At 47.8% G+C, this 25,014-nt stretch overlaps 2 protein-coding genes and 2 long non-coding RNA genes across 6 annotated transcripts in view; 1 reads left to right on the forward strand and 3 right to left on the reverse strand.

Moving 5' to 3' along the window:
* The window catches only part of abhd12 (abhydrolase domain containing 12, lysophospholipase), a 66,916-nt gene extending 48,226 nt beyond the window's left edge, over nucleotides 1-18,690 (forward strand). Inside the window, exons 8-15 of one of the 3 annotated variants that reach the window (XM_051919415.1) lie at nucleotides 1,599-1,636; nucleotides 3,712-3,791; nucleotides 6,110-6,192; nucleotides 8,922-9,000; nucleotides 10,690-10,817; nucleotides 13,084-15,559; nucleotides 15,922-16,376; nucleotides 17,891-18,690. In XM_051919415.1, the coding sequence (XP_051775375.1) occupies nucleotides 1,599-1,636; nucleotides 3,712-3,791; nucleotides 6,110-6,192; nucleotides 8,922-9,000; nucleotides 10,690-10,817; nucleotides 13,084-13,117 (442 nt within the window). In that variant the 3' untranslated portion in view covers nucleotides 13,118-15,559; nucleotides 15,922-16,376; nucleotides 17,891-18,690. Of the gene's footprint in view, nucleotides 1-1,598; nucleotides 1,637-3,711; nucleotides 3,792-6,109; nucleotides 6,193-8,921; nucleotides 9,001-10,689; nucleotides 10,818-13,083; nucleotides 15,560-15,921; nucleotides 16,377-16,486; nucleotides 16,547-16,885; nucleotides 17,504-17,890 lie in introns of those variants that run through there. The other 2 variants (XM_051919414.1, XM_051919416.1) reach the window with 2 other exon arrangements.
* The window catches only part of LOC127525969 (uncharacterized), a 569,224-nt gene that overhangs the window by 38,269 nt on the left and 505,941 nt on the right, over nucleotides 1-25,014 (reverse strand). The window lies entirely within an intron of this gene.
* LOC127525964 (uncharacterized) lies at nucleotides 14,233-17,823 on the reverse strand. Its single transcript, XR_007933573.1, has 3 exons — nucleotides 17,674-17,823; nucleotides 15,901-15,981; nucleotides 14,233-14,245 (listed from the first exon to the last, which is right to left on the reverse strand). It is a non-coding gene; the product is annotated as an uncharacterized LOC127525964 (long non-coding RNA).
* Nucleotides 21,822-25,014, reverse strand: part of pygb (phosphorylase, glycogen; brain) — a 53,435-nt gene continuing 50,242 nt past the window's right edge. Inside the window, exon 20 of the mRNA XM_028820161.2 lies at nucleotides 21,822-22,744. Coding sequence (XP_028675994.1) covers nucleotides 22,601-22,744 — 144 coding nt within the window. The 3' untranslated portion in view covers nucleotides 21,822-22,600. The remainder of the gene's footprint in view (nucleotides 22,745-25,014) is intronic.

Genomic DNA, 25,014 nt, shown 5'->3' on the forward strand with positions numbered 1-25,014 from the left:
AGACAATGGCACCACAGGACTGCCATTAGGTATTGGGATGAAATCCTTGGCCCCATTGTCAGACCCTATGCTGGTTCCTCCTGGTGTATGACAATGCCCGACCCCATGTGACGAGATGATGAAGGAATTGATACCATTGACAGCCCCCCCCCCACCCCCCACGCACATTCGCCTGACCTCAATCCAATAGAACACCTCTGGGTGGGACATTATGTTTCGGTCCATCTGACGCCTCAGCCTGTCCAGGAGCTCAGTGATGCCCTGTTCCAGATCTGGGAGGAGATCCCCCAGGACACCATCCGTCATCTCATTAGGAAGTTGTCAGGCATAGTCATACAAACTACTAAGTACGATTTGGAGTTGCTGCAATGACATTTCGACCAAATGGACTCGCCTGCGTGCTGCATCATTTTTTCCCTTTGATTTTCGGGGTGTCCCTCTGTCGGTTCATCATTTTCATTTCCATCCTTTTGTTCCTCACACATTACCATATCAGTCCATAGCAGTAGAGATGGCCAGCAGGAGTTTTTTTTCCCATTGATGGGTTTTCAAAGTGTTCCTTTCATTCTTTTGAGCAGTTTATTATTAAACAAAGTACATAAAGAACAAAACCAAAAATGTCCTAACATGGCATCCATATAAAGAGACACTGAAGAGCTAATGCCACAGCACAGTGGCTAAGGCAGCAGGGGTCTTACATGGGCCTCTCAAGTAGCTGTTGCCCAATGGACCACAGCACCTGAGAACCCTACCTGCCAATCAGAGAACAGACATCATTGAAGGTAAGCGACTGGGGCAAAATAAAAAACAGAAGGAAAAAATGAGAAGTGATCAGCAACAAGGAGGTGTGGATAGATGACCAAACTGACTGACATTTTTAATGAAGGAGAGAGTCTTCTGCAGATGGCATGATGGGGTTTTCTCTCAACTGAAGAAAATAAAAAGTTTAACAAATGTTGGTGTAGGCTGCGGAGTGTGCCGTCGACCGTGTGAGAGTTTCATTTTAATTAAGCGATGTTTCTACCGGTGGTAACAGACGTCAACATAAAGACAAGGCCTGTGACTCCCCCTTTTATTTTAGGGAGAATGTTGTGTAGCCGTCACAGGGCCTCCACACAAAGTCAGTCGTGGTCAGCTGGGTTGATCAGATGGGAATGCCAAGCCGGGCCATGTGCCCGCTCTTCTCTCTGGTATCTGCTCTCAGAATGTCATTGGTCTGCTGGGCCGTTTTCTCTCCTTTTGTGTCCTTTTGTTCCTCTGTGTTGCCCACTATTGGCTCTCACCGTTAACAAGGGGCACAAGAAAATTAATATTTCTCAAACAACAGAAAATTACAATAAAAGAGACAAACAAGCCCTGGCTGAAAAAGAACCTTTGTGGTAGAGAGCGGGACTTGAGGGACATTCAGATCTTGACTTGTGGGTGTTTTTGAACAGTGTAGTTGAACAGGACTGGTGAACATGGTGAGCTGACTTGCCCGTTCTTGTCAGAAGTGTTTTACTGTTCTTTCTGTCTGTTATATTGCGCCTGTCCCGTCTCTCTCTATCTCTCATTTTATTCTTCATTTATTGACGTCATTTGTTTTCTATCTTTTTCAGTGTTGCCACAAACCTTGTCCGAGATCTCTCTGAACGAGGTAAGTGCATTTTGGAGTGAATGAGCCACTGCCAGGCCACCATGAACCTGCCTGCCAACCTTCATAGCTTACTGTGGTGTTGTGGAAGCTGCTGTTACTGGTGGCCAGCAGAGGACAGTGTGCTGTCCATATACTGCAATGCCAGCAAGTCTCTCTGAATCTCCCCCTTAATAAAGATGGCAGGGATCTTTTAAGAGGAGTCCCCTGGTCAGCCTTGTCTAAGGTTTCTAAGGAGCATCTCATCCTTGTTTTGTCCCGGTAGGGTCCTGGGGTGACCGTACCCTCCCTTTAATAGAACTTAACAAAATGCTCCAAATCCCATCTATGGCCTGTTCTGTTTGTTCTTACCAGCCTGCTCACTGTCGGGGTTGAGTGCTGTCGTAGTTCAACACTCCAACCTTTTCTTGTACTTCTGCAACTCCAGGCAGTTAGATGAAGCACCAGAACAAGCAGGAGAGAAAGCTACACATTTTTCAGGTGTAATAGATCAGGGCATCTCTACCTTTTCTGTATCATGACCCACCTTTTCCCATATATGTGTCTTCACAACCTGGCAAAGTGGGCAGGGGATGTCCACTTGGTGAAGTGTGGGGCAGGGTCGATCATCAGGGCAGTGTCACACTTCACAACCAACTGTTACCAACTACCATTAAAAGCAATAGCAACTCGCAAGAGCTTTGAGAAACTCTGTTAGAAATGTGAGCCTTGGCAAAATAATATTAATATGACGTGGACAGTAATCGGCTCATCTTACTTAGACTACCAGGTGGCTCTCTGACTTTATGTACTGAATGGCCTGTGGTCCAGCGTGGCTCAGAATGGCCTTCCACATGAACGGAGCAGCAGCTCTCTCTGCCCTTCATTTAAGTTGAGTCTTATTATCCTTGACGTGCCTCTTGGACTAGTTGGGAGGTCTGTTCACAATTCAGCTCTTCGGCCCTCCCCAGTCCATCAGCCAGCCCACACAGAGCTGTTTGAGTCTTTTCACGTCAGTTGCCTGTATTCCCCCAGGCTGTCTTCTTAGAAAGGGAAGAGGTGATAAAACATGTCGTCATATATTTTATCTGCCCCTTCCAGTCCAGACTTTCTTCATGGCAAAAGGGCTCATAACATCTCAAGTATCCCCTTTCTCTGACCAACCAACCAAAATGAAGCTTGTGACGTGTCCACACAGAGCCCTCGTGAAACTGGTGACAAGTTGATCGATGAGAGGCCTTCAACCCTTCAGTCAAGCTGGCCAGTCGGTTCCTGCTTTGATATTTCAGTGAGGGGCATTCACATGTGCCAGAGCAAGGACTGGCATGAACATTATTAAAATAAAAATATAAAGAGAATTTTGCAAATAAAGACAATCTACAAAATATTTATCACTCACTATGCCAAATATCACTAAAGCTTTGCTTTCCAGTACGATCTTATAAGCTACTTAAAGGAGTAGCCCACCCAAAGTACATGACTTCCCCCATGTAGTGGTGACTGTCACGTTTTCATGCCCAGTGGAGATCAGATTTATGATAAAATACAAGCCATTGGTGACCACAGCAAACAATGTGATAAACGTCCATGGAAGAGAGAAATCCCACGTCACTTGTGTTTCATGTCCGTTATCCCGGCATTCTTATAATATTGTACTTTCCGATTAAAGACGGGACACTTGACCAATGAATGAAGGGGAGAGGCGGATCTTCAATTTAAAAACTCTTCCCATGTGAACAGCGATTTTTCTTGACGGTATTTAATTTTTTTTGTATAAGTGCATGTGTTTTGCACATTTTGAGCTTTTGATTGGATAACTTACTTGTGGAGGAGGAGGGAGCAGTGGGGTCAAGGATTGGCCTCATTAAATGCCGTGTTTGAGGGATTGAGTGAAGCCGATAGCCAGGTTCAAACTGCGTGAGATGGTCGTGCCATTCGTGTTCAAGATGTGCCTCCTGCAACTGGTGCCCATCACACTTAGCAGCTCGTCTCCGTATGGACGCCACATTACACTCTTGTTGGATTCCTGTACGTGGTGATGATGCTTATGGACTAAACATTGATTAACTGATTGATTGATTGCCTGTCTTTGATTACAGGGAGCCCTCCTGATTCCTTAATCCTGGAGTCGCCGTTCACCAACATCCGGGAGGAAGCCAGAAGCCATCCTTTCGCAATGGCAAGTAAACACAGTGCTTTACCATAAGGACGCTAGAAATGTCACAATTATGTAAGAAGCTCAGTCTTGACATACAGTGCAAGTTCATTAGCTTAGGGGATTAATCTAACAACTAATGAGTGTGTCACCTTGAGATGTGAAATTACACAACTAGAATTCGCAGGGCGTGACAACTTGCGACTCTGTGACGACTTTAGAGCATTCAAAACTTTGACATAGGAGAGGAGACCATTCAGTCCATCAAGTTCACTTGTTTAGTGAAGAGCGAAAATGTCCCAGGACCTCATCCAGATACGTCTTGAAGGTTGTCAAAGCTTCAGCTTCAGCTACACATCTCAGATGTTCCAGACTTTAAGGCACAGTTTCACACTTCCAAAGTGTGGTGAGCTCAAGACTTTCTGTACCTGAAGGCCAATAATGTCCTGTCTGCTGGAGCCGAAGTTGTGCAGATGCAACAAACGCAAAGTGGAAGTCAAGCACTGGAGGAACAAAGCAAGAGAAAACCCTAATTAGAAACGGGCCAAGGTCAAAACTGGGAGAAGAAAACATCAACACACCAAATCCCAAAAACGTTCTGCCAAAGTCGTAGACAAAGAGCAGACAAGTAAGATTCTAAACCCCAAATTATTTAGCGGATAGAAATTTCAACAGCGACCAGAAGGAGACACATCTGTCCGACGTGAAGCCAAGTTTTTAAATCAAAAGCGAAACCAGTCTGTCGTCAAGCCGAAAGACAAAACCCTAAACTTGCCAAAGAGTCAAAACCAATAATTCTTTAGCCAGGGAACCAAAACACACGAGAAAAGCTCAATGCCATCTCTGCGAATCTCGACTGACCAGGACACGCTCGCTTAGAAACGTAGTAGCAACCGCACCCCAAAATGGCAGCACCATGAAAAAAATAAGATGGCGTCGAACGTAAGAAGCAAAGCTTTTTTAACAGTAGTACAATGAAATCGAAACAAAAGAAACTAATGTCGGAGTTGGAGACCGCAGAGGCTATAATGATGACTAGTGTCGTGATAGAATGCCCACCAGAAATGAAGAAAAAACGAATAACGTGTAACATTCATGACTCAAGGGTTCTGTAAGCCAGCTAATCGTAATCCAGAATCTCGGACACTGTCTGTGGAGCTCATCGCCAGTTAAAATGCCATCACGCCGATGACATCATGACATGGACAACCAAGTCGCATCATAGTAGTGGAAGCTCAAAATGGCAGTAAACATAAAAAAACAAAATGTCACCACAGGAATATTTAAAACAAAACGATAAATCTTATGGCCGCAGCCATCCCATCTACGCTTCAGAAGAGGACATGTGCCTGATGCTAAGAATGTTCAGGCCCAGTCAGCACTTCTATAGGAGTCAGTCTAGAAGAAGCTGCTGGAAGTGGTGTTGGTGAGGCCAGCAGGGGGCGCTTACCCCATGGATCCCATTGTCCCAGTGCCGTGACAGGGACACTGTGCTGTAAAAATGTCCTTCAGATGAGATGTAAAAACTAAGGTCCTGATTCTCTGTGGTCATAAAAGATCCCTGGGCGCCTTACATAATAAGTAGGGTGGGGTGTTTCATGATGCTGAATTGCCCACCACAGCCTGGTCATTCTGGGTCCCCTTATTGGCTCACCACCTTTGTCACCCCCTTCACCTCCTCATAACTAATGTGTGGTGAGCACAATGGTGCAAAAATGGCTGCCGTCACCATTCACATTGCTGGTGGTTGAAGTGGCCTCCTATTGTCCATGCAAAGCACTTTGAGTAGCAAGAAACGTGTGATGTAAATGTAACAAATTAATTAGTTAATTAATAAAAAACAAAATCATTATACCGATTGAAAGTAAAAAATAAATACCTCATATAATTCAAAACCTCCGTAGACGATTGAAAAGATGAGGAATATGTAGAATTAAACCCAAGGGATACCCCAAAACATCTGAGTGGAGCCCCCTTACAGAGAAGTGAGCCAAGTCTGACTTTCTGAAAGGAGTTGAGAATCGTAGCAAGTGCAGCCGAGGCCTGGAGCGCCGCCCTGCAGGTGGCATCCTGTAATTGTGTTTTGTTTCTATAGTGCAGATGGACGAAGCGTCACTCCGGCACACAGAAGGGTAATTTCCTTAATTTCTAAATGAAGGTAAACGCAGGCACGTTTGAAATCCGCTCCGTCATTCCCGTGTTAGTTTGCACATTCTTTGTCCTGGGCCGCCATATGCAAACAGTTTGGCTTTCTTCTCATATTTTATGTTCTGTATTTTCAAATGTTGGCCTGGCTAAGAGGTGCCTGCTGATTTCCCCCTTTTCTTTTGTTTTCTTTCCAGATTTACAGGAATCTTCCGGGCTTTGACTGGTTCTTTCTGGATGCCATCACGGCCAACGACATCCGATTTGCCAGCGATGAGAAGTAAGTCTTGCTGTTCCACCTCTTGGTCGTTTTGATCACTCTGAGGTCAGAGTAGAGTTTGCAGTTTGAGTGCGGATGTGGTCCGAGGAATTTTTTTTTCTTTTGGACATCTGCGTTTCTTTCAAGGGTTTCCAAGGCTGTTCTTCCTGGTTTTACTGCTGTTTTGTTTCTCCATTTTGTTTAAAAACGTATTTTATTTTAACGTTACTTCATGATTATCTGTTAATAATGCCGCATTAATGTCGGATCGGACAGCCGGTAAGTGAACTGTCAGAAGTTCCACGTGAACGCCCCTTGAACTCGGAGCTACAAGTCGGATGATTTGGAGTAAAACAAAGCTGCCTGAACTTTCCGAGTTATGACATCATGCTTGACCGTTCACATTGGTCAATTGTATAAAATAAAAAATAGAGCCTGGTCAGCCAGAAATGGCACTCGTTTCATACGTTTAAGTTTGCTCTTCATTGCCAAGAAAAATGCACTTTAGCTTTAAACTCCAAATAATAAACCAACAGCCACCTCACATTTCTGTGGAAAGTCCGACCAGAATCCCACCGAAGTGAGAAGGTGAAACGTCCCAACTGGTGGCTCCGTGTGGTCTGTGAACACAACATGAGACACGGCGGCTTCCAGTTGTTAGGCCACACCTCCTAGCGGCCATGTCACGTTACATCACTGACACAGCGTTGGTTGTCCAAGGTTGCGGATTCACTCTCGAAGGTCTTTGTCATCGCTTATCTGGTTTTTGACTTCTTTTTTTAGAAATTTCGACTTTGAGCTGTGATTATGTAGCGGGTTTAGTCGCACTGTCGTCGCTCTTTTCGGTTATAACTTTTTTAATTTTCACCTTCTGTTCCTTTTTTAATCTTCCCCTTTTGGAGTCGGCCAATAGCTGAATGGCAACGGAGAGAGTAATCGATTAGTGATGCGCATAACAGCCGAGTGCCGCTTCACCCACAGTTTTGTGAAACTGCACCCAAAATGAGTTTTTGCGTACGGATTCACAATTACAAAACACGAAATTCTGTAAAAATGATTTTTAGGGTTTTTACGCATGGAACGGTGAAGAAGTCGTTTTCTGATCTGCTTAATCCTGGGCAGGTCGCAGAGTTGGAGCCTAACCTGGCATGTGGATAGTGCTTTGAGTACTGAGAAAAGCGCTATATAAATGTAATTAATTATTATTATTATTATTCTGAGGGCACAAGGCAGGAACAACTCCATTACAGGTGCCAGCCCATCTCAGGGTGAGCACATGCGCACCCCCACATACACGGGCCAATTCAGTGTTGAAACCCACCTAACCTGCGTGTCGTTAGATAGTGGGAGGACCCCCACACAGACACAGGGAGAACATGCAAACTCCACCTAGGGAGGGAGGTCCCATGATGTGAACCCCGGTCTCTTTATTGTGCCACTGTGCATTATACCCCTAACCCCGGTGACCCAGACGTCCACGAAACGCCCATCACAGACGCAGCTTCAGTATTCAAACAGCATGCCACGTGGTAGCTCTGCCATGTAAAAAAATGTTTTGTATTTGCTGCTGTCTGTCGTGTTTGCCCGTGCGGGTTTTAGGGGAGCCCATACAGCCTGTGATTGACAGCGGCGCCCCCAGAAGGCGGGACAGCCGGTTTCTTTTTTCTGGTGGAATTTGCATAAATGGCACCATTTTTCAAAAGGCAAGGAGAATGGCCATCGAGGAAAAAAAAAATAGACTGAAAAGACAGATCTGAAGTGATGAGCATGTGCCCGGGCCTCGGGGAAAAGGGTGTGCAGCTCCCAAAGGCCTCGCTGCAGAGGGTCCAGTGCTGCTCTGACCAGGGGCTGCTAGTGAGCCAATGGTAGCTGCTCTGAAGCCTTCCTAATGTGAGAGGTCAGAGCCAGCGGTCGGTGGTCATTTAAGATGTTGGGCTGCACTGTCTTGCCGACTGGGACCACAGCAGATGTCTTCCATGCAGCTGTAGGATCAGAATCCGATTGAAGGTACGCCGAAAAACCAAACATGGCAGCTCAGCGCACTCCTTCAGCACCTCCGGGTTAACACGAGTGGGTCCGGCACTTTCTCTCAGGCCGCCAGCTGTGCCGTTACACTGACGGGAACTCGTGACTCGGCTTTGTCCTGCGTGGTGATGCGGCCCCCCTCAGCCACTCCTGTGCTCACCGCAGGCCACAGAAGTCGGGCGTTAGCAATGAGAGAGCAGCGGAGGTTCGTTTCGTGTCACACCTGAAAAATGCCAATCTCGCTAAAGTGAGATATTTGTGGGGGTCTTAACAGTTGTTTGTGGTGGAAAGCAAGGAATGTTAGTCCCGACAGTGAAAACTGCTGTTGCCATCCTCTGCCGCCCTCCAGGGCTTCTGCCGCCGCCACCATTGTTTTTCGTGGCTCCTTTTCCACGATGTCTCCACATCCTCTCGTCTGCCTCGTGCACTGCTTGCCTTGCTCATTCACACCTCATCAGTTCCACCTCGTGCTCCTCATTTGTCCTCAAGAGGTGGCAACGCCTGCACTCGCTTTCCTCAAATACGTTCGCTAATTCAAGCCAGGGTCCTTGTAGATGTCCACCTTCACCGGGGGGCCCCACATCCAGTTGAGCAATCAGAACGACAGCAGAATAATTTATTTATTTATGAACAAGTGACATTGATGCCCCCATCCACCATCTGCTGTGTTTGTGGTAAAGCCACTCTCGCTCATCAGCGTCTCCTGTTTTCTTTCTCCTCCTCAGCGTGAACCACATCTCATGTCCGGTGCTGATTCTCCATGCAGAAGACGACACTGTGGTCCCGTTTCATCTGGGGAAGAAGGTGAGTGCGTCTGTGTCTTTTGGCTGCGTACTCAGTGTAAGAGCCATTTGCTAGTTATTTAAGTTATAAACTGCTCAAAAAAATGAAAGGACCACATTATAATGAGAGTATCGCATCAAGTCAATGACACTTGTGGGCTGTTGATCTGCTCAGTGAAGGAGCAGAGGGTCTTGTTCATCAGTTTCAGCTGCTTTGGTGCACTAGAGGGGCAACAATGAGACGACCCCCAAAACAGGAGTGAATGGGTTAACAGCTGGAGGCCACTGACATTTTTCCCTCCTCATCTGTTTTGTCACTCGTTTTGCATTTGGCTACAGTCAGTGTCACTACTGGTGTCATGAGGCCATACCTGGACCCTACAGAGCTGGCACAGGTTGTCCAACTTCACCAGGATGGCACATCAACATGTGGCATTGCCAGAAGGTTTGCTGTGTCTCCCAGCACAGTCTCAAGGGCATGGAGGAGATTCCAGGAGACAGACAGGCAGATCCTCTAGGAGAGCTGGACAGGGCCCCTCGTAGAAGGTGCTCAACCCATCAGCAGGACCCACTGGTATCTGCTCCTTTGGGCAACGAGGAACAGGATGAGCACTGGCAGAGCCTACAAAATGACCTCCAGCAGGCAGGCCAGCCACTGGTGTGAATGTCTCTGAGCAAACAATCAGAAACAGACGTCATGAGGGTGGCCTGAGGGCCCAACGTCCTCTAGTGGGCACCGTGGAGCTCGATTGGCATTTGCCATAGAATATCAGAATTGGCAGGTCCACCACTGGCGGGCACCCTGTGCTTTTCCCAGATGAGAGCAGGTTCACCCTGAGCACATGTGACAGACCTGAAAGGGTCTGGAGAAGCCATGGAGAACGTTATGCTGCCTGTAACATCGTTCAGCATGACTGGTTTGGTGGTGGGTCAGTGATGGTCTTGGGAGGTATATCCATTGAGGGACGCACAGACCTCTACAGACCAGATAACGGCAACGCAGGACTGCCATTCGGTATCGGGATGAACTCCTTGGCCCCATCGTTAGACCCTATGCTGGTTCCTCCTGGTGCACGACAATGCCCGGCCTCATGTGGTGAGAGGATGAAGGAGTTGATACCATTGGCTGCCCCCCCTGCTCACTCACCTGACCTCAATCCAATAGAACACCTCTGGGTGGGACATGATGTTTGGGTCCATCTGACGCCTCAGACTGTCCAGGAGCTCAGTGATGCACTGGTCCAGATCTGGGAGAAGATCCCCCAGGACACCATCCGTCATCTCATTAGGACGTTGTCAGGCATGGTGGGGGGAGGGCATACAAACTACAAAGTACGATTTGGAGTTTCGGCCCAATGGACTCTCCTGCCTGCCACATCATCATTTGTTCCCTTTGATTTTCGGGGTGTCCCTCTCCTGGTCGATCATTTTCATTTCCATCCTCTCGTTCCTCACACATCACCATATCACAGCTGGTGTACAACGAATAGCAAACCATATAATTAACTAAGATCTGAGTTTGGCCAGGATTGGTTTCTAATTTTGAAGACCTGCAGCCACTGCGGCCCTCCAGGACCAACGTTGCCCACCCCTGTATTTTGTAATGCATGTACTAATAACTCGTCCATAGGGACGAGCTGTTGCGGGTTGGGGTGCTCTGCCATGGTCAGTGGTCAGCCCTCCTTAAACTCATCTTCTTTGTTTCTGACAGCTGTATGAAATCGCTGCCAGCTCCAAGAGCCTCCGTGGACACAAAGTTCATTTTATTCCGTTTCCCATGACCCTCGGCTACAGACACAAGTACATCTACCGGAGCCCGGAGCTGCCGCACATACTCAGGTAACCTGCTGTCACTCAGTGCCGTGCTGAACAGATAAGTTGGCACTGTGAGCGAGGCGTGCTGGGGGCATTTGGACGCCATGCTTGGCTTTTGTGCCAAAAAAACAATCCTTTAATGTCTTCTCGTTGGCAGGTTTGTATAAACGGGAAAACGGCTGCATTGGCTGTTAAAAATGAGCTTTAGAGGTTGAGCAATTCATACATGTACACTCACCGGCCACTTTATTAGGTACACCTTGCTAGTCCCAGGCTGGACCCCCTTTTCTGCCTTCAGAACTGCCGTCATTCTATGTGGCGTAGATTCAACAAGATGCTGCAAACCTTCCTCTGAGATTTTGGTCCACGTTGACATGACGGCATCACACAGGTGCTGCAGATTTGTCAGCAGCACATCCTTGATGCAAATCTCCCATTCCAGCACATCCCCAAGGTGCTCTTCTGGATTGAGATCTGGTGAGTATGAAGGCCATTTGAGTGCAGTGAACTCATTGTCATGTTCAAGAAACCAGTTGGAGATGATCTGAGCTTTGGGACATGATGCATCGTCCTGCTGGAAGGAACCATCAGAAGATGGCGGTCATAAAGAGATGGACAACAATACTCAAGTAGGCTGTGGCATTTAAACAGTGCTCAGCTGGAATTAAGGGGACCAAAGTGTGCCAAGAAAGTATCCCCCACACCATCACACCACCAGGATGAGCCATTGATACAAGGCAGGATGGTGTTGTTGTTGCCAAATTCGGACTCTTCCATCAGAATATGGCAGCAGAAATCGAGACTCGGCAGACCAGGCCACGCTGTCTGATTTTAGTGAGCCTGTGTGAATTGTGGCTTAGCTGACAGGAGTGTCACCCGGTGTGGTCTCCCACTGCTGTAGCCCCCTTGTGTTGAATGTTCAGAGCTGCTCTTCTGCACACCTCGCTTGTAACGAGTGCTTATTTGAGTTCCTGTTGACTTTCTCTCGGCTCAGGCCAGGCTGGCCATTCTCTTCTGACCTCTGGCATCAACAAGGCATTTTCATCCACTGGATATTCTCCCTTTTTCTGACCCTTCTCTGTAAACCCTAGAGATGGTTGTGCGTGAAAATCCCAGTAGATCAGCAGTTTCTGAAATACTCAGAGCAGCCCGCCTGGCACCAGCAGCCACGCTACGTTCAGAGTCACGTCACTCACTTTTTGTGCCCATTCTGATGCTCGGTTTGAACTTCAGCAGGTGGTCTTGACGATGTCTACAGGCCAAAATGCAGTGAGTTGCTGCCATGTGATCGGCTGATTAGAAATTCATGTTAACAAGCAGTTGAACAGGTGTACCTAATAAAGTGGCCAGTCTATGAAGCCGACTGGCATGTTACAGGGTGCTGCCTGGCAAGGTGTGGACTGGGCAAAACAGCCCTGTGCTCCACAGTTCATCATTTCAAACCACTAGGGGCCCTCACTTGTGCAGCTGGCACATCGTCCACATGGCTGATCAACAGGACGCCACCATGCATTTGGTGACTCTGCCCATTCCAAGCACACGAGAGGGTGGCACGCAACTTCACAGATCCAGAATTCTGGCTTTGAATGAAATGCCGTTGTGTTGGCACAGATGTTCAGGTTTGGTTAATTGGCTCTGTGTGGGTCTGTGCGTGAGCAGGACCTGTGAAGAACAGGTGTGCCATTTGAGGCTGGATCCTGCCCTATGGCACCAGAATAGGCACTAGCTCCCTGCCACCCTAAACAGAAAAAAGTGGGATTTATGATTGTTATGTTGTTAAAAGCACAGGATAGTCTGAAAGTGCCAGTGGTCTTGTCCCAGGATGGCATTCAGGTGTCTTTGGCCCCCTGGTGGCTGAGCACTTGCTTGTTTATGACCCTCAGTAGGTCATTTCACATCTCATTGCCCTTGATGGCAGAGGTCCACCCTAGTACCGTAGTTGCTCATTCACAGGCTCTCAGGTGGTCATTTGAACCTCTCATTCCATACATGGCATTGGCTCTCATTGGCTGAGCGCTTGCTTGTACCATCACCCTCAGCAGGTCATTTCACCTCTGATTGCCCATGGCACATGGGCTCCAAGCCAAGACACTCATCAGGAAAAGTGGATTGAGACTTTGAATCTAGGTGGTAGTGTGGCCCCCTAGTGGCTGAGCACCCTCAACAGGTCAATCTCCTTTCTTTGTCCATGGCATTGTTTAAATTGTACACTTGTGATCTGAGAATTGCTGCCCCCTACTGGCTCATCTTTGTTTTTTGTTTTTTTTGTTTTTTTTTTCTCCATCCTTAGGGACTTCCTGAGCGCAGCCGGCTCACACGCATAACGTCTGACTGTCCTTGGGTTGTTGAAATTCCTGTCACCTGAGCCCGGGTGAGAAGACCTTTGAATCATTCCTTTCAAACTGAGAGCAGAGACAGAGACTGGTGATTGCCTTGGCATGACGGGACAGGAATTTGTGCTTACGACGCCCGAGAGGCTGGGTATCCAAACCCGAAGAAAAGACAACGTGCGCCGAGGAGGAGGGGAGAACAGTGGACTGAAAATGGCTTGCTGACGTACTTGAGGTCTCCTGCTAGGTGGCGCTGTCTGAGGAGGCCTGCTGGTTTCATTTCTCGCCGGTCATCAGGTTTTCACAGGAGCGACTCGTGGACACGTGCCGTCGGACCCCCACTGCGCTCTGTCTCTCTCTCTCTCTGGTGAACGTTTTGTACCCTGAAGACACAATTTTAAACGAGCGGCTGGTCACCGCAAACTGAGCTCCAGCCTGGTAAGATAAAGAATAGCATCCTGTAGACAGTGGGAAGGGTAAAGTGAGCTAAAGGTCCTAAGGATAAAGCTGTCTTTGCTTTTTTTGTTTTCCTTTTTCAAATTTATGAAAACTGAAATTGCTTCATAAGCCTGGACTTCCCATACCCGTTGCTCTACCACGGTTGTAAATTTTGACGCAACGGGTGATCCTGAAATGGGAATTTGTCCTGGTGGGTGCCCGACGGGTTTTCTTTAAATGGTGGCAGGATAGCCGAGTGCTCTGCATAGCTGACTGCAGCTGTGTTTGAGGAAGAGGAGGAGGATGTGGTAATTGTAGTGACATCCTTGCCATTGTCCACTTCCAAATGTTTTAAAATGACGGACTGAAACTGAGCCAATGGCCGTTACCCACTATAGAGCGCCACTCCCTGGCATGGAGTCGCACTTCAGTTTGTTTAGATTAAAGCGACTTTACCAACGTTGTTTTTTTTTAAATTCACTCTATTTTTTTTAATTTAGTTGTGTGTGACTGTTCTCACATCATGTGGTTCACGTTTCCTACGCCACTCTGGATGGAGCGGCTTGTTTCTAATCAAACTTATTAGCATAATCACCGAAGCCACGCCCACCAGTCTCCTTGCAAACACAATTCTCTTGACGTTTGTGTGTGTCCAGAAGTTCATCGATAGCCGAGTCTCGACCCCTATGACAGGAATCGTCTCAGTCGCCAGTAAGTCACTGGTTTGCTCTGCACTGCACTCTCCTCCTCGACTTACGAGCCAACATTTCGACACTCGTAGATAACGATGGGTCCTGAAATTCAATTATTGATGAGCGTCAACCCCTTTGATCTAACTCTCCATGATCGACTAAATAGTCTGACCCATCGTTTTAGGGCCCGAGGATCAAAATGAGTCCTGAAATTCATCAGTTGTAGAGTTGTGAGCTGTTTGACCAGCCACTCAGAAGTAGTCGACTCCGCAGTCAGCCCAACTGTAGCCCCTCGTAGTGGCACCACTCTGATTATTTACCGCCGTTTGCTCTGCACTGCACTCTCCTCCGTGATGACGTCGTTTGTGGGGCTTGGTGATAGAAATGAAACTTGAAGTTTATCACTTGACGAGTCTCGACCTGTTTGGGCGGCCACTCAGAAGTCATTGTCTGAGTACTCAGTCCCATTGTAGCTCCCCCTAGTGGCCTCATTCTGATTATTATCATTGTTCGCGCTACACTGCACTCCTCCTCCCTGGTGACTCGAGACTCATCATGTTGACAGTTATGGGTACAACGAGTCCTGAAATTCATCTAATGACCGGTGTCGACCCATTCGCTCGTTTAATTTACCACTTGATCATCCATTCCAAGTCATCGGCTCAACTGTCAGTCCACTTGTTGTGACCCCCACTTTAATTACGTATCATTGTATGTTCTGCATTGTGCTCTCCTCCTCGTTTGTAGGACTCAAGGATAGAAGCGAGTCCCGAAATTCATCGATTTGACGAGCGTCGACCCATCTGATCCTTCCATTTAACGCTTGACCATTCGCTCAGAAATAACCGACTCCAAGTCAGGGCCATTGTAGCGCCGCCTAATGACACCAATCTAGTAATTTAGCGTTGTTGGCACTGCACTCTCCTCATTGTTTTCAAGACTCGAGAACGGAAATGAGTCCTGACAGTCATCGATTGACGAGTCTCAACGTGTTTGACTGGCTGTCGTCGTCAGTAATTAGTTACCTTTGTTTGCTCTGCACGTCTATTTGGCCCTCGTAGGTAAAAATGAGTCTGGATATTCATCAGTTGATGAGTCTCGAGCCGTTTGACTCACCACTCCAAAGTGTCCATCCATCCAAAGTCATCGACTCAATAGTCAAGTGGTATCATTCAAATTATTTATCGTTGTTTGAGCTAGAGTGAACTGTCCTCACCAGTGTCATCGTTTTAGGACCCGTTAATATAATTGAGCCTGGAAGCTCATCGACTGACGAGTCTCAACCCATTTGACTGGCCGCTCCAAAGTAATCGTCTCGCTCGTCTGTAGTTAGTTGCCATTGTTTGCCCTGCACTGTACTTTCCTCCTCGACCTCGAGTCGTCGTTTTTGGCCCTCGTACATAACAATGAGTCTGGAAATTCATCAGTTGACGAGTGTCGACCCCTTTGATCCTTTTGTTTAACTCGTGACCATCCACTCAAAGTAATCGATTCAATAGTCAGACCTAGTGTAGCTCCCCCTAGTGGTATCATTCAAATTATTTATCGTTGTTTGCACTATAGTGCAGTCTCCCCACCAGCGTCCTCGTTTTAGGACCCGTTAATAAAAATGATTCTGGAAGCTCATTGACTGACGAGTTTCAATACTTTTGACTGGCTGCTCCAAAGTAATCGTCTCCATGGCTGGTCATTAATTAGTTTGCTCTGCACTGCACTTTCCTCCTCGACCTCGAGTCATCGTTTTGGCCCTCATAGATAAAAACTGAGTCTGAAATTCATCATTTGACGAGTGTCGATCCGTTTGATCCTTATGTTTATGTCGTGACCACCCACTCAAAGTAATCAATTCAATAGTCAGTCCTAGTGTAGCTCCCCCTAGTGGTATCATTCTAATTATCGTTGTTTGCACTGCAGCACACTCTCCTCACTATTGACTTGGAAGTCATCGTTTCAGGAACGTTAAAAATGAGTGTGGAAATCCATCGACAGATGAGTCTCAACCCATTTGACTCGCCACTCCAAAGTGTTCATCCATCTAAAGTAATTGATTCAATAGTCAGTCCTAGTGTAGCTCCCCCTAGTGGTATCGTTGTAATTATTTACCGTTGTTTGCACTGCAGTGCGTCTCCTCACCAGTGACTTGGAAGTCACCGTTTTAAGACCCGTTTATAAAACTGAGCCTGGAAGCTCATCGACTGACGAGTCTCAATCTATTTGACCGGCTGCTCCAAAGTAATCGTCTCAATGGCTGCTCATTAATTAGTTTGGTCTGCACTGCACTGCACTCCTCGACCTCAAGTCATCGTTTTGGCCCTCATACATATAAATGAGTCTTGGAAGTCATCGTTTCAGGAGCGTTAAAAATGAGTGTGGAAATCCATCAACAGATGAGTCTCAACCCATTTGACTCACCACTCCAAAGTGTTCATCCATCTAAAGTAATCAATTCAATAGTCACTCCTATTGTAGCACCCCCTAGTGGAGTCATTCTAATTATTTACCGTTGTTTGAGCTGGAGTGAACTGTCCTCGCAGGTGACTTGGAAGTCACCGTTTTAAGACCCGTTTATTAAACTGAGCCTGGAAGCTCATCGACTGACGAGTCTCGACCCATTTGACCGGCTGCTCCAAAGTAATCGTCTCAATGGCTGCTCATTAATTAGTTTGGTCTGCACTGCACTGCACTCCTCAACCTCGAGTCGTCGTTTTGGCCCTCGTACATAACAATGAGTCCGGAAATTCATCAGTTGATGAGTGTCGACCCATTTGATCCTTTTGTTTAACTTGTGACCATCCATCTAAAGTAATCGATTCAATAGTCAGCCTCATCATAGCTCCCCCTGGTGGTATCACTTTAATTTACCGTCGTTTGAGCTGGAGTGCACTCTCCTCACCAGTGACTTGAAAGTCATCATTTTTAGGACTTGTAATAGAAATGAGTCCTGAAATTCAACGACTGTTGAGTCTCGATTCATTTGATTGGCCACTCCAAAGTAGTCGTGTCGATCATCAGTAATTAGATGCCATTGTTTGCTCTGCACTGCATTCTCCTCCACGACCTAAGTGTCATCATTTTGGCACTCGTAGGTAAAAATGAGTCTGGAAATTCATCAACTGGTGACTCTTGAGCCATTTGACTCGCCACTCCAAAGTGTTCATCCATCTAAAGTAATTGATTCAGTAGTCACTCCTAGTGTAGCTCCCCCTAGTGGTATCGTTCTAATTATTTACCGTTGTTTGCACTGCAGTGCGTCTCCTCATCAGTGACTTGGAAGTCACCGTTTTAAGACCCGTTTATAAAACTGAGCCTGGAAGCTCATCGACTGACGAGTCTCAATCTATTTGACTGGCTGCTCCAAAGTAATCATCTCAATGGCTGCTCATTAATTAGTTTGGTCTACACTGCACTGCACTCCTTGACCTCAAGTCATCGTTTTGGCCCTCATACATATAAATGAGTCTTGGAAGTCATTGTTTTAGGAACGTTAATAAAAATGAGTCTGTTGACGAGTTGACGAGTGTCGATCCATTCGATCCTTTCGTTTAACTCCACTCAAAGTAATCGATTCAATAGTCCGCCTCAGTGTAGCGCCCCCTAGTGGTGTCGTTCTAATTATTTACCGTTGTTTGCACTACAGCGCCCTCTCACCATTGAGTTCAATGTCATCGTTTTGGGACTTGTTAATAAAAACGAGTCCTGAAATTCGACTGGCAAGTCTCGACCTGTTTGATTGGCCGCTCAGAGGTAATGTCTCAATCGTCACGCCCCCTAGTGACACTGTTGTTGTTTTCTCTTCTCTTCTCTTCTCCCTGATGAATTGAGAGCCATCGTTTTGTCATTTATTCATAAGAACGAGTCCTGAAATTCGATTGGCGAGTGTTGACCCATGTGATGCTTTAATTTAACGCCAGACCGTTCACTCGAGGTAATCGACTCTGTCATCAGTCCCAATGTAGCGCCACCTAGTGGCACGATTCTAATTATTTCCCATTATTTGCTCTCTGATGACTTGAGGTTTTCACACACCTGGAGATCGGGCAGCACTTGTCACCGGTGGCACTTCACTCCTCGCTGTTAGACCGGTGAGGTCTTGAATTTCCATTTTTGGCAGCTGCTCGCTTTTCGGTTTGTGTCGCCGACTTCCCATCAGATGTACTCGCTCGTTGGCGTCCCGAGAGGCATGAGGTCATGTGACTGATCCCCTGTGAGCCCCGAATTCACGCAGACCGCCATAAATTTGAACAATTCCGGAATGGCCTCCAAGCACATCCCTGATTTCTGTTGTCATTTTAACAGAATGGGATTTTTTTTCCTCCTTCTTTTCTCAATTGTGTTACTTTAATTTTTTTCTTCTTTGGGAAACACTTGAAATGGCAAACTGAACACAATTTTATGTATTGTTCTTTTTTGTAATAAAAAGTAAGGATGCCTGATTTGTCTGGTCTGCTCCCAGAATGCCTCACTGTGTTAATGGTAAGGATGATGCTTTACTCCGCTTGTGTTTGGGTTGAATTTACACACACAAAGTGGGTGGTCAAGGTTAGTGGGACTTGGAATCTTGATTTTATATAGCGCCTTTCATAGTAAAGACGCCTTACAAATCCAGAACTGTTGTTTTCATGGCCCTTGTGCTGGGAAGCCATGGCAGGTGATGTAACTCAGCCGGGATCACATGGTACAGCAGTGGTGGGAATTTCAAAGTCCATGTCGTTTTACATAGCGCCTTTCATAGTAAGACGCTTCACAAATCCAGAACAGTGTTTTCCATAGCAATGTTGTGTGAAGACATGGCAGGTGATTTTTTTATTTTGATAGACTTTACCAACTGACCCCAACAGGCACAGCAGTGACTCATTCAGGAGGATCTCAGAAGAACATCCAGAGAACTGCAGGCCACTGTAGCCTTAGCTAAGGTCAGCGCTGATGATGAGGGGAGAGCAGCAAAGTGGAAACCTCCGCCATCCAGGAGGAACACCAGGATGATCCCCAAGTGTTTGGAATAACGACAGAGGAGTCAAAAGTAGAACCTGTGGGACGAGACTTGTGTGCTGGTGGACAGTCACAACATCAGGCCTGGGGAGATGGGGAGGAGATGCTCCGACGTCTTGACATGATTGAAGGAAGCAGGAAGCCTGAGCTTTAGCAGAATATTCATAAGGAGAAGGTCTGCTCACCTGTCTGTGGCTTGAAGCAAGTGTACAGTTTTGGAGTGGCCCACTCAAAGTCCTGACTTGACGCACAGAAGTAAACAGATGACGCTTGCAAACCTGCCAATGTGCCCAAATGACACTAAAGGACGAGTGGGACGTGAAAGCTGGATGTCAGATGATGGAAAAAAAGTGTTTAGTTGCAATTGTTGCTGCAACCCTTAAAACTCTGGGGGCAATTACATTTTCACATGGGTGACAAGGGTTGTTGGACCATCCAGGTTCTGACTTAAAAACTGCATTTTGTGTTCTCTCAGGCTTCCTTTCTCTATTTGGCTGATGGTCTGCGGCCATTCATTGTGTCACGGATGCACAAACAGAGATTAGGAAGGGGGCAAATACTTTTTCACAGCACTGAGCCTAACCTCATGAGCCCCACTGGTTGAGAGTGGCAGTCTCTGAACCCAAGGTCCCCCCCTAGTGTCACGGCCAGCCTCTCCAAGTGATGACAAGAAACACGGCAGGAGGAGGCCTCAAGTGGCCAGCAGGTTGTGACTTGTGGAGCCCCTCGCGGTGTCCACTGCTTTAACTATTGAGCTGTCCCAGGACCATCATGGGGAATCCTTTGTTACTCCTCTGATTGGCACAGACATTAATTCAGAGATGGCGTCCACCACCAGGCACCACAAGGCAACAGCCAATCAGAAGAGCAAAACACTGCAAGTGGGGCTACACAGACCTGAGCACGAGATACCACAAGAATGGGTGGAGCCTGTACTAGAGATGCTGTCTGAAGGGGCGGAGTCTGATCAGAAGGCACTGTCTAAAGGGGCGGTGCCTTAGCAGAAGGACTTGTCTGAAGAGTCAGAGCCTGAGAAGAAGGAACCGTCTAAAGGGGCGGAGCCTGATCAGAAGGTGCCATCTAAAGGGGCGGAGCCTGACCAGAAGGAGCCGTCTAAAGGGGCGGTGCCTTAGCAGGATGACTTGTCTGAAGGGGCGGAGCTTGAGCAGAAGGACTTGTCTGAAGGGGTGGAGCCTGATCAGAAGGACTTGTCTAAAGGGGCGGTGCCTTAGCAGGACGACTTGTCTGAAGAGTCAGAGCCTGAGAAGAAGGAACCGTCTAAAGGGGTGGAGCCTGATCAGAAGGCACAGTCTGAAGGGGTGGTGCCTGAGCAGAAGGACTTGTCTAAAGAGACGGAGTCTGATCAGAAATTCTATTAGAAGGGGTACAGCTGGAATGAGGAATATCACAAGAAGGGGAGGGACCTGAGCAGGAGCTGCCCTCTGAAGAGTCAGAGCCTGAGAAGAAGAAGGAGCCATCTAAAGGGGTGGAACCTGCTGCAACCCTTAAAACTCTGGGGGCAATTACTTTTTCACATGGGTGACTAGGGTTGTTGGACCATTCAGGTTCTGACTTAAAAACTGCATTTTGTGTTCTCTCAGGCTTCCTTTCTCTATTTGGCTGATGGTCTGCGGCCATTCATTGTGTCACAGATGCACAAACAGAGATTAGGAAGGGGGCAAATACTTTTTCACAGCACTGGGCCTAACCTCATGAGCCCCACTGGTTGAGAGTGGCAGTCTCTGAACCCAAGGCCCCCCCGTGTCATGGCCAGCCTCTCCATGTGATGACATGAAACACGGCAGTAGGAGGCCTCATGTGGCCAGCAGGTTGTGACTTGTGAAGCCCCTCGCGGTGTCCACTGATTTAACTATTGAGCTGTCCCAGGACCAGAGGTCTCGTTTTAGTTATTTATTCCTAGTGGCACCTGACCTCTCCCCCTAACTTGGTGGTCCATAGTGACTCCTTGAAGTGTTTTTCCAGAGTCAAGTCCAACAGCGTTGCAGCAGACTAGCATCCCATGCAGGGTGGGGTCTTTGGTCCCAGTGTTCTCCCTGGTGAACCAAAATGGGATGAAGTGGGCTTGACAATGTCATTCCTCCACTGCATTGTCACATGAGCCCACCCGCCCTCTCTGTTTTTTCATTCTCACACATCAAACTCGGGACCTCCTGGGGGTCTTCTCAGTCAGCCTTGCTGCCCCCCTCACTACATATGTCATTTTACTCGCCGTGTGCCCATCCATCACTCTGTTAATAATGGCAAAAAGCTGAGGAGGTTAGGCCCACCATGAACCCAGCATTTGTCACACCTTTGTCTTCATCATGGCTGGGGTCTCCTGGGTGGTAGACGTCCAATGTCAAAGCAGAGAAATGTCACTTATGCCACTCATCTGCAGTCACAAGAATGGCGGTACAAGGCTCAGGACGGAATACAAATCAATTGGTCGAAAATCTGCTGTTTTCAGCCTCCCGCCAAACCCCAACTCTTGACACCTCCTCTCCATTTTGTGAGCACTTCAACTCCACCACTAGGGGGTCCCTTGAACCACTCAGAATAATTCAGTCTCACTGAACAAGTGTAGAGCAGCACCCATTTTTATTACCATGGCCACCCGCTTTCTTTTCTTTACACCCGCGGGGTTCAACGCTTACACGGAGTAAGGACGCAAATTAATGTGCAAAGCTACAAACGATGCCACCCTAAGGAAGGATCGACGATTTTCTGCTCCCTGGCTGCGAGTCGCTCCAACGTGGTTGGTCAAGGTGGACTCGAGTGCGGTGTTGGACGGCCAATGGCTACCAACCTTTAGCTGCGCATATACAACTGCGGCACACACACCCACACGCACACACATGCATGATAAATGGCAGGTTAGCAGCGCAACCAGCATCCACTACAGGGCTTGCCAGCAGGTGCAAAGTGGACATTTGGTCTTTAAAACGCCCCACCGACTTCCCGTTTCCCCAACAAAATCAAACGTCCAGCCTGCGTCTCCTCAATGAGCTATAAACTGGACTCATGGAGTGGGGACAGCAGGACGTCCCCAAGTGTGGAGCTGCAGGTTGGACAGGACCAGAGTGCTTTCTCTCCTCCCCCCCCCTTTTCCTAGTCGCCTACTGTCACACTCGACCTACTTAGTTCAAATCACACGATGACGAAGGACGACTTCCTACTCTACAAAACAAAGGTGCCTCCTCCTCCTCTCCACACGCAGGCGTCGTAAAGCCAAGGCCATCTGGTGGGCAGCAGTTGCCACTGAAGCTTCCAGAAGCTGCAGTGTGACTGCCGTCCCTGAAGTGCACGCTGCTGCTGCTGCTACTGCTGCGGAGCCAGTGGCCTGTGTGTCCAGTGTGGCTCACTCGTTGGGGGCGGGGATCTTGACGCTGGAAGGTTCCACACCCCAGATCTCCCGGGCGTACTCGGAAATGGTGCGGTCGCTGGAGAACTTGCCAGAGCCTGCAATGTTCTTGATGACCATCTTGGTCCACTCCTTTGGCTTCTGTGAAAACGAGAAACGGGGTGACAAACAAACGGATCAAATTGGGACTTTAATCTTGATGACTGTGACAAAGGCTGAGGGGCAGACAACAACACAAAAAAGAAACACATAAGTCTGTACCATCATGGAGAATCCTTTGTTACTCCTCCGATTGGCACAGCCATTAATTCAGAGATGGCGTCCACCACCAGGCACCATAAGGCAACAACCAATCAGAAGAGCAAAACACTGCAAATGGGGCTACACGGACAGGAGCACGAGATACCACAAGAAGGGGTGGAGCCTGTACTAGAGATGCTGTCTGAAGGGGCGGAGTCTGATCAGAATGCCCTGTCTGAAGGGGCAGTGCCTGAGCAGAAGGACTTGTATAAAGGGGCGGAGCCTTAGCAGGATGACTTCTCTGAAGAATCAGAGCCTGAGAAGAAGGAGCCGTCTAAAGGGGCGGAGCCTGAGAAGTAGGCACAGTCTGAAGGGGCGGAGTCTGATCAGAATGTCCTGTCTGAAGGGGCAGTGCTTGAGCAGGAGGACTTGTATAAAGGGGCGGAGCCTTAGCAGGATGACTTCTCTGAAGAATCAGAGCCTGAGAAGAAGGAGCCGTCTAAAGGGGCGGAGCCTGAGAAGTAGGCACAGTCTGAAGGGGCGGAGTCTGATCAGAATGTCCTGTCTGAAGGGGCAGTGCTTGAGCAGGAGGACTTGTATAAAAGGGGCAGAGCCTGAGAAGAAGGAGCCATCTAAAGGGGCGGAGCCTGATCAAAAGGCACATTCTGAAGGGGTGGTGCCTGAGCAGAATGACCTGTCTGAAGGGGTGGAGCCTGATCAGAAGGAATTGTCTGAAGGGGTGGAGCCTGTGTCAGATATTCTATTAGAAGAGGTAGAGACTAAGTGAGAGATGCTACAATAAATGGAGGGACCTAAGCAGGAGATGCTGTCTGAAGAGTCTGAGCCTGAGAAGGTGGAGCCATCTAAAGGGGCGGAGCTTGAGAAGAAGACACCAGCTGAAGGGGTGGTGCCTAAGCAGAAGGAGCTGTCTGAAGGGGTGGAGCCTGATTAGATGGTGCTGTCAGAGGGTGTGGTGTCTGTGTCAGAAATTCTATAAGAAGGTGTAGAGCCTGAGGGAGAGATGCAGCAATAAGTGGAGGGACCTGAGCAGGAGATGCTTTCTACAGTGTCAGAGCCTGAGCAGAAGGAGCTGTCTGAAAGGGCAGAGCGTGTACCAGAGATCTTGCCAGAAGTGACAGAGCATCAAAAGAGATGCTGCCGGAGCCTGAGGTGATGTCACTGGGGGCAGAGCCTGCACCAGAAATTCTGTTAGAAGAGGAGGGGCCTGAATGATGGATGTGGTCCTTCTCATAAAGGTCATGTGAATTGCTCTTACACTCTGATCCCTCATATTACGACCAATTTGCCTTAGTGGACTCTAAATGGGGCAGATGCCCTGGACAACATAACTCCTAGGATTTCTTGGAGGGGGTCCAGCTTGAGGACCTCAGGATTGCATCTCTGCTTCATGCAGGTGCTGTGGTACCTGTTAACTTCATCGGGTGCGAACTTCAGGTGTGCACTGAGGCATTTTGTGTCAGAGTGTGATGTGGTCAGTAGGAGGATCATCAGCACCTCCAAGTCTGAGGTCATGGTTCTCAGCTGGAAAACAGTGGAGGTGCAGGTGCTACCTCAAGTGAAGGAGTTTAAGTATCTGAGAGCGAGGCAAGAAGGGACCAAGAGATCAACAGGCAGACCAATCATGTCGAAGAGTGGAAAAGTTCTCAATTTACCATCCAATCTACATTCCTACCATCACTTATGACTGAAAGAACTAGATCATGGTTGCAAGTGGTGGAATGAGCTTCCTTCACAGGGTGCCTGGGCTCAGATATTGGATGAGAAGCTCAGAAAATTCTGGAGAAGCTTAAAGTTTAGCCGCTGCTCCTCCTCCATATTGAAAGGGGCCACCCAAGGTTGGTTTGGGCATCTGATTAGGATGCCACCTGGACGCCTCCCTTCAGTCCTAGGACACCATAGAGAGATTAGATGTCCTACTTGGCCTGCAAATGGTTCAGAATTTCACTGGAGGAGTTGGTGGGGTAAAGAGACATCTGGTCAACTTTGTTTAGACTGCTGCCCCATGACCTGGATAAGCAGTAAGACATGGATGGAATGTGTGTGTGTGTGTGTGTGTGCAGCATAAGAAGTGTACCATGTGATGTCATCGTAATTCCATAATAAAAGATGGTGGAGGGCAATGCAGCACTTTGGAAGTGTTGGATCTTTCA

This window comes from Erpetoichthys calabaricus, chromosome 15 (assembly GCF_900747795.2).
Source record: "Erpetoichthys calabaricus chromosome 15, fErpCal1.3, whole genome shotgun sequence".
NCBI classification, from domain to species: domain Eukaryota; kingdom Metazoa; phylum Chordata; class Cladistia; order Polypteriformes; family Polypteridae; genus Erpetoichthys; species Erpetoichthys calabaricus.